Raw genomic sequence first — 8,267 nt, 5'->3', positions numbered from 1 at the left:
TCTGGGTGGGGCTTTAGAGTCTTCCCCAATTTCGTTTACAGATCGTCTGAAAAAAAAAGATAAATTTGAGCTAAGCGGAGCTAGCTCGCCAGATTTTGTTGAACATAGCTCAGGTAAATGGTATATAAACTGCAATACACATAAAAAACATTAAATAAGTGCTAAAAAGACAAGAACAAAGGACCTCAATAACTGGCGAACGTTCGTTGAGAAGGGTTGGCATTTGCAGACGGATTTCATGGTTGTTTTAGTTATAGAGGGATGACAACTTCTTTAGAATAGCGTGCCAGTATCTTACAGAGAACATTATTATTTTCTTTTGAAAACTGCCACCGTTCAATCTGGATCAAACGGCCATGAGGGGAGTGTGTCAGTAGAGCTGCCAGAAACTTGATGTTCGCCGTATATCATTAACGAAAACAAAATGACGTGTCAGATTGTGAATAGCACCAATACGGCAATACGTTACTGTTTACATCCAAGCTATGAATTTGGCAATGTTCACAGTTTGACTGATGTACATCTTTTTACTATGAAGGTACGTATCATATACTCCTACTTATTTTGTTTTAAGTTTTCCTTTCCGGTTTCACCACCTATCCAGATTAGAACATGACAGAAAAAAGCAAGAAACGGCGAACCGATCAATTCGAAGCACCCCCCGCCGCTTTGCACGGGCTAACAGAAGTTGGCACCGAGCAAAAGCAAAAGCAAAAGCAATTCTTGATTTTGACGCAAGTAGGGGGGGGGGGGGGGGGGGGTCTGAACTGTCTTCCATGTACCCCTTTTCTGCTCACCCCTGATCCGATGAGGCGCCAAAGCGGATTCCACTTGTCCACGCCGTGTTGATCCTCGGCCGTCGGCTGCGCGTAAGGTGCTTCGGAATTCGGCTTCCAGAACGTGATTTTGGACTGTGTAGTATTGTAGTGTAGCGCACCTCGCATGGTGGCCCCGTCTAGAAGCGTGATGGATGGGTCATGGGTGGATACGGGAGGGAAGTTCCTGGGCTGTTCGTGGCAAACGGGGGAGCGTGAATAATCCACGCCTGCGCGAAAAGAAACGGGAAGAATCCAAGCGGGGATGCCGTTGAGGCGCAGCAGCCGGCCTCAGGCCCAAGGAGAACGATCGACGACCACGGGCGGGCGTAGTAAAAGACCGCGTCGCTGTCGGGGCCGCGGCCCGCGCGCCCACGCCACCGGTGCCGTGGCCCCGCGTGCCGCGCCCGTGCGTGGCCAGCACCAGCGGCTTCGCGTCCAAGCAACACGCCTCGGCCTCGCTTTCCCTTGCTCCTCACGCCCGCCCACGCCCCCGGACGCGTCGCCCCTCCCCACGCGCATTCGCCTCTCCTTTATAAACGCGGGCCACGCCGCCCGCCACACACCAGTCACGCTCACACGGTTTCCTCTCTCTTTGCCGCCACCACAGCTCCAGCTCCAGCAGCTAGCCACAGCAATGGCGCGCCTGGCGACCATCCTCAGCTTCGGGGACCGCGCCGAGGAGGGCGCGGACGCCATCCCGGAGCCGCAGGAGGACTACCAGGGAGAACACGACGACGACGACGACGACGCGGCGTCGGATGCCAGCGGCGACAGCTTCGAGTTCGCGTTCGCGCGGCCGCTGGCGCCGGCGGGCGGGGAGGCGCTGGCGGACGACCTCTTCGCGCACGGCCGCATGCTCCCGGCCTACCCGGTCTTCCACCGCCGCCAGGCCCGAGACGACGACGACGCGGCCACCTCCGCGACGGCGCCGCCCTCGCCGGACACGTACTGCGCGTGGGCGCCGCGGTCGGCGCCGGGGTCGCCCGCGCGCGAGCCGGCGGCGGCCTTCCCCAAGAGCGCGTCCACGGGCACGGGCGAGGCCGCGCGCCGGTTCCGCCTGCGCGACATCCTCGGCTCCGGCGGCCGCTCCCACAGCGACGGCAAGGAGAAGTTCCTCTTCCTGCAGCCCACCCCCGCCACCAAGCCCAAGTCAAAGACGAGCGCATTGTCCACCCCGTCGGCGCCGGCCGCCAAGAAGACACAGGCGCAGCAGAAGCAGGGCAAGAAGAAGGCCACCGCCCCGACGGAGATGGACATGGCCACCGCGCACAGGCTCTTCTACAGCAAGCCCGGCGCCGCGGCCGGCCCCGGCGGCGAGAGGACGACGACGACGACGAAAACGTCGTACCTGCCCTACCGGCCGGCCATCGTCGGCTTCTTCGCCACCGCGCACGCGCTGCGCCCCAAGCACCACCCGTACTAGCCGTCCCATCCCGTCCCCTGCTCCGCTGCCGCCACGATGAATCAAATCAGATTAAATTAGTTGGTTAATTCGTTCTTTTGTCAGAATCCACGCCCCCGAAAAAAAGAGATTCGGTCAAATCGCCGGTTCGTGTTGGTGTGTAAATATAAAATCGCGTGCTTTCTTTGACCCTGAAGTCGTCAATTTCCAGCTACTGCACGCGCCCTATAGTTTACTGCCAACTGTGAATCCATCTGCTCTGTCATGTAAATTAGTCAGCTAATTCACCCGAGGCCACCAGTTTGGTGTAGATTAGTCATCAGTTAATACTTAAGAGTTGGTGAGTTTGGATAATCTACTGCTGGCAGTAAAAGAAATTGACCTTTCTGGACTCTGAACTCGTCAAATTCGCCGCTGCATCTCCGTGTCAACTCTGCATGCGTCCGTCCGAGCTGATCCTGTCTCGCAGATTACCGCAGTTTCTTATTCCCGGACCAGTACAAGTTGGTGGGTTTGGATAATCTAGTAGGAGTACTGAAAATTCCTAGCATTCTTGGTTGGAAACAGCCATGGATTGACCGATCCATCGACCGCTCTGGGTCAAAGGATTTGAGTTTGAGCTTGGGGAAGGAGATCCCGTTGGAAGTTGGTGGCTGCTTGAGAGGAAATGTTCCACGGGTTGCACGAGGGGAGCTGCCGGGGGAGCTGGCAGGTGGACCCGACCACGGCCAGGCTTCGTATCTCTGCTTTGCTGCGAACAAGTTTCGTTGGAGCTGGGCTTCAGGCCAACTCCACCGCGCGACCCCAAACGGACGTCCGTTTTATCCGGTTTTTGTCCCTTTGGGTAGGGATTTGGAGTCGTGTCCGGCCCTGTCCTGGGATGCGGTGGCCGTGCGCCCAGCGCACGGCCGCATCCTTTTGCCCTATCTTATCCGTCAGTGCCAAGAATTGGCCAAATTTGCATTAAAACTAGTTTCGAACCCAAATATTTGTCTGAAAATTAAAATAGTTTTACAAGCCAATTGAAATTGTCTTTAATAAAATAGTTTTACAACCAAATCGAAATTGTCTTGACTGAACATAAAATAGACAAATACATCTATTGGTTGCCAACGTGCTCCCACACATGCTCAACCAAGTCATTTTGAAGATTCACATGAGTGTGCCAATCACGCATCTCACGGTGGAATTGGGCAAACTGTTCAAATATGGCCGGGTCTTGGTGCAGGGGCTCAATATTTTCACCTTGATAATCAAATCCTTGGTCGAAGATACTCTCATCACGCTCGTTCTCGACGATCATGTTGTGCATGATCACACAAGCAGTCATCACCTCCCAAAGCTTCCCTTCATCCCATGACAACGCAGGGTTTCGAACGATACCCCACCGGGATTGAAGCACACCAAAAGCACGTTCCACATCCTTTCTAACACTCTCTTGCATTTGGGCAAATCTCTTTCTCTTCTCACTTTGGGGTTTCGAGATTGTCTTCACAAAAGTTGACCACTGAGGATAGATACCATCTGCTAGATAGTATCCCTTGTTGTAATAGTGGCCGTTGATCTCAAAGTTGACAGGTGGGGAGTGGCCTTCTGCAAGCCTCGCAAAGACTGGAGAACGCTGCAGCACGTTGATATCATTGTGAGAACCTGCCATGCCGAAGAAAGAATGCCATATCCAAAGATCTTGTGATGCCACCGCTTCTAATATGACAGTGCACCCGTTAACATGCCCCTTGTACTGGCCCTGCCAAGCAAATGGACAGTTCTTCCACTCCCAGTGCATACAATCTATGCTGCCAAGCATACCTGGAAATCCTCTAGCTGCGTTGGTCGCCAACAATCTCTCTGTATCAGCGGCAGTTGGCTGCCTCAAGTACTCTGGCCCAAAGACCTCGATCACAGCCTGGCAAAACTTGTACATTGACATCAGACATGTTGTCTCACTCATATGCACATACTCATCGACCAGATCGCCTGGAATTCCATATGCAAGCATGCGGATGGCCGCGGTGCATTTCTGGTACGAGGAGAATCCAAGCTTGCCAAGGGCATCCGTCTTACACTCGAAGTATGGGTCGTGAGCAACCACTCCCTCTCGGATACGATTGAACAAATGCCTTGCCATACGAAAACAGCGACGAGATTTATCTGGCCTGAAGAGCGGGGTGTTGGCAAAGTAATCTGCATAGAGCAGGGCGTGGCCTCTCTCCCTGTTGCGGTTCAGGTTGGGAGCACGGCCAGGGACTGACCCCATGTACCGAGGAAGCTGCCGTTGAATATGGTCGTGAACGACCAGTGCAGCCACCGCAAGATTGTCATCATCCGACGACGAATCGTCCGATGAACAAAGGAAGTGATGGAAGAAAAACTCGTCTCCACTGTCCATACCTTTGTTGGCAAAAGGTCGAACACCTTGCGGTCGTGGTGGCGAAGAGGCCGCGATGATCACCTCGACGCAGCAGGGTGGTTGCCGGCCGGCTACAGGCCGCTCTGGAGCTCTCGTCGGAATCTGCCTCGGCCGCCGTGGTACGTCGCCGGCAGTCGTGTCCGCTCTGCCACCGGCAAGGACGGCCACGGCCAAACCTCCTCCGATCGACGAACAAAACTACAGCGGAAGCGCGGGCGTGGTGGCGGCCATGTCGACAAGTGGTTTGGTATGGACGGCGGGGGGGCTGCGCGGTGAGGAGGCGGCCGGAGAATAGCGGCGGCGCCGGCGGCGGGGTGGGGCAGGGAGAGAGGGTGAAGCGTTGGGAGCGGAGGGATGCTAGTGTCCCCGACAGGCGGGCCAAGGGAGGACAAACGCGCGCGTCCCGCCTGTCCGCGCACTATCCATTTCACTTCAAAACCGGCGCAAATTTGGGCCGGGATGGGTCGAAAGCAGACACAAAGCGAACAAAAATCCGTTTGCTCCCGCGCGCTGGGCCGCCTTTTTTGTCTCTTTTATCCTAAACGGACGGGGATGGACAGGATAAGGTCGCGCGGTGGAGTTGGCCTCACACCGTACGTATGCGCGTGCTGGTTCTTTCCGTTTGTGTGCACGAGCATCTGTCTGTCTATAAAAAACGAGGTCAAGCTTCGTTGTGAACGTGCACTTGTTTATCAACGGTGTTGATTATTGAGGAGCGCGGGAAAAGGCAAGTTTTTCATGTTGTTCTTGTGGAACGTGGTGCTTTTCCGGATTTGGGAGCCCCGAGAGGGTAGATGATTGGGGAGTCGGAATCGGCGGGGCTGGTTTGCTAATTCGTGCACGGGGGACTAGGCTGAAATTGTCGTTGCACAGCTGTGAGCCTGTGATTATAATCTAGCGTGATAATATCAATTTTTTTTGCGGGTAGCGTGATAATATCATTGTTAGAAAAGGAAAAGGGCCTAGATATCCACCACACGTGTCTCATATAATCGAAATGTTCTTTCATTTAGTGAGAGATGATGTTCCGTCGATAGCAAGATGTGGACAAGTGTACATGCATGTATGTAAACATCTAGTACATCTGTATTGTACAGTATTTCTAAAGAAAAAAAGAGCTACCAGCGGCATTTGCTTCAAGCTGGCCAAACACATGCGCTCCGCACCACTCTGATGCGTCAGCTAGCAGGCAATTCCTCCATCCAGCTCCATTAATTCCTCTGAAATTTGAGCCTAAATTTGGTTAAAAAAATTATTATATGCTAAAACAAACATATATCATTGGATTCGTACTTCAAAGAAGCGTTCAATGATCAAAACTTTGTGTCTTATGGCTCCTAAATTATCATTTAAATTTTAAGTTAACATGCTCATAATAGCATCTCCAGTCGCACCCCTAACAAGACCCCAAGACGCCATTATTTCCGCCGGCGCAACAAAAATCCCCCAGGACGCCGAATTCTGCTGGTTAGGACCATTTTTGGCCCGACGATCTCAGGCCGAACCTAGCGCACTGGGGGGCACTTGGGGCTCCGGCGGAAGGAGAAGTGGCGTGTGGACCATCACTATCAGGCGGGAAACGCCTTTTCCCGCCCAGATTCGACCAACATGTGGCAGAACGCCACTTCCCCTTTCGCCGCCATGCTGATATCGGTGCCACCCACCTGCCCACAGCCGCTGCTCCGCCACTAGAAAGGCCATTCCCCCGTCGAAAAGAGAGGGTTTCGCCGTGGCAGCCTCCATCCCGCTCCTGGGCGAGCTTTCCAGGACCCCGCCCACGCAGGCAAGGATGCCGGCGGCTACCCGCCCACCACGCCCACGAGGTGTTCGGCTATTTGCCTGTTCGGCAATGGGCTCCGACGACTAGGAGGCGTTAGCGGCTCTGATGGAGGAGGAAGCCGAGGCCGACACCGACGACGAAGAGCACCTCATGATCCTCGCCACTCTGGTCGGCCTATTCACGAACAAGGCAAAGCCGCGGCGATGTGGCTCAGCGCCGGGCCGTCGCAAGAGAAAGTGGAAGCATAGAATGGAGGGCTATTGCTTGCTCTACGCCGACTACTTTGCCAGCGCTCCACTGCACAGCGAGAAAGTATTTCGGTACCGTTATCGGATAAGCCGGAAGCTCTTCCTCAAGATTGTGAATGCCATCCGGGAGTTCGACAACTATTTCATTTGCAAGAAGGATTGCACCGGCACATTTGGGTTCTCCTCACTCCAGAAGTGCACGACAGCTATGAGGATGCTTGCATACGGAGCTCTCGGTGATATACATGAAGACTATGGACGCATGTTCGAGTCCACCATCATTGAGTGTTTGTACAAGTTCTGTAGGGCAGTGGTGGAAGTGTTTGGACCACAATACTTGCGATCACCCAGTGCTGAAGATACTGCTCGGATCCTAGCACAAAATGAAGCAAGAGAATTTTCTGGGATGCTTGGAAGCATCGACTGCATACATTGGACATGAAAAAACCGTCCATTTGCTTGGCAGGGGATGTATAAAGGAGCTTGCAGTGTGGTACTAGAGAAGGTGGCTACACAAGACCTCTGAATTTGGCACTCCTTATTTGGTATGCCAGGAAGGCAGGAATTCACAATGACATCAACGTGCTGCAGTGTTCGAATGTCTTTGCCAAGCTTGTTGAAGGTCATACTCCTCCAGTGAACTACGAGGTCAATGGGCGCCACTACATCAAGGGATACTACCTAGAAGATGGCTATCCAAGATGGTGCACATTTGTAAGACTATCTCAAACCATGTGCCACGAGGCAAGAACTCCTACTTTGCTAAGTGTCAGGAGGCTTGCAGGAAGGATGTCGAGCGGGTATTTGGTGTGCTCCAATCTCGATTTATTGTTGTCCGGTACTCCACTCTGACCTGGTCGAAATCTTAGATGTGGGAGGTGATGAATTGTTGTATTATCTTGCACAACATGATCATTGAGGGCAAGGAGGAAGAGCCAGTGTTTGACACTGAACCATATTTTAGGCAGTTTCCTCTTGCAACTGTTGATCACCAGGTACCGGCAACATGGGCTGCCTTGCTCAACATGCGTCAGGAGATCCGAGATCCACAAGTGCATCAAGAACTGCAGCACGATCTGGTGGAGCACCTATGAAGGCTCACAGACAACACCCAGTTCGATGTGTTTTAATTTGTGTTCGAATTATGAGCTTGCTTCGTTGAACTATTTGATTTGTATTGATTTCTGTGATGAACTATGTGATAACAATTAGTTTTATTGAATTTTTGCCGAAATGCGATGAATTGGGCCGAATTTGAGTTGGAACTCAACGGCTGGGGGGTGAGGGCGAACTTGGGGGAAGGTTGGGAACCGGAGCCCCCCACGCTGGAAATATCACCGGTAATCCCCCAAGAGGCGCTATTTTACGCCTAAAAAAAGTCCTTGAAAGGCTGAACGGCTGGAGATGCTTTAAAAGTCCAGAGTATTTCTATATAAACCCGGACGGAGAAATTAGTAATAAATAGGCCTTACCGTCTACCGCATTTGCTCTACCTCTGCCTAGCAAATGTCGCCTCCTCATCCCTTCTTGAGAGTTGGCAACATTGGTGGTTGACCTGACCACAGGGTTGCACGAGAAATTCAGGGAGCCATGGCCTGAGCCTGACCAG

The 8,267-nt window shown here is 53.1% G+C and overlaps 2 protein-coding genes across 2 annotated transcripts; one reads left to right on the top strand and one right to left on the bottom strand.

Annotated features, from left to right (window-relative positions):
- Window positions 1-1,362: 1,362 nt before the first annotated feature.
- LOC125515801 lies at window positions 1,363-2,614 on the top strand. Its single transcript, XM_048681305.1, has one exon. It carries the CDS (start codon window positions 1,453-1,455, stop codon window positions 2,239-2,241), a length of 789 nt encoding a protein of 262 aa, XP_048537262.1. The 5' UTR covers window positions 1,363-1,452; the 3' UTR covers window positions 2,242-2,614.
- A 221-nt stretch (window positions 2,615-2,835) lies between these two features.
- LOC125516549 lies at window positions 2,836-4,477 on the bottom strand. The gene has a single exon (XM_048681954.1). The coding sequence runs from the start codon at window positions 4,475-4,477 to the stop codon at window positions 3,320-3,322; it is 1,158 nt and encodes a 385-aa protein (XP_048537911.1). The 3' UTR covers window positions 2,836-3,319.
- Window positions 4,478-8,267: the final 3,790 nt, after the last annotated feature.

Source organism: Triticum urartu, chromosome 6, assembly GCF_003073215.2.
Source record: "Triticum urartu cultivar G1812 chromosome 6, Tu2.1, whole genome shotgun sequence".
In the NCBI taxonomy this organism is placed as follows: domain Eukaryota; kingdom Viridiplantae; phylum Streptophyta; class Magnoliopsida; order Poales; family Poaceae; genus Triticum; species Triticum urartu.
Note: the sequence above shows the minus strand (reverse complement) of the source record. Positions and strands in the feature narration are given on the sequence as shown.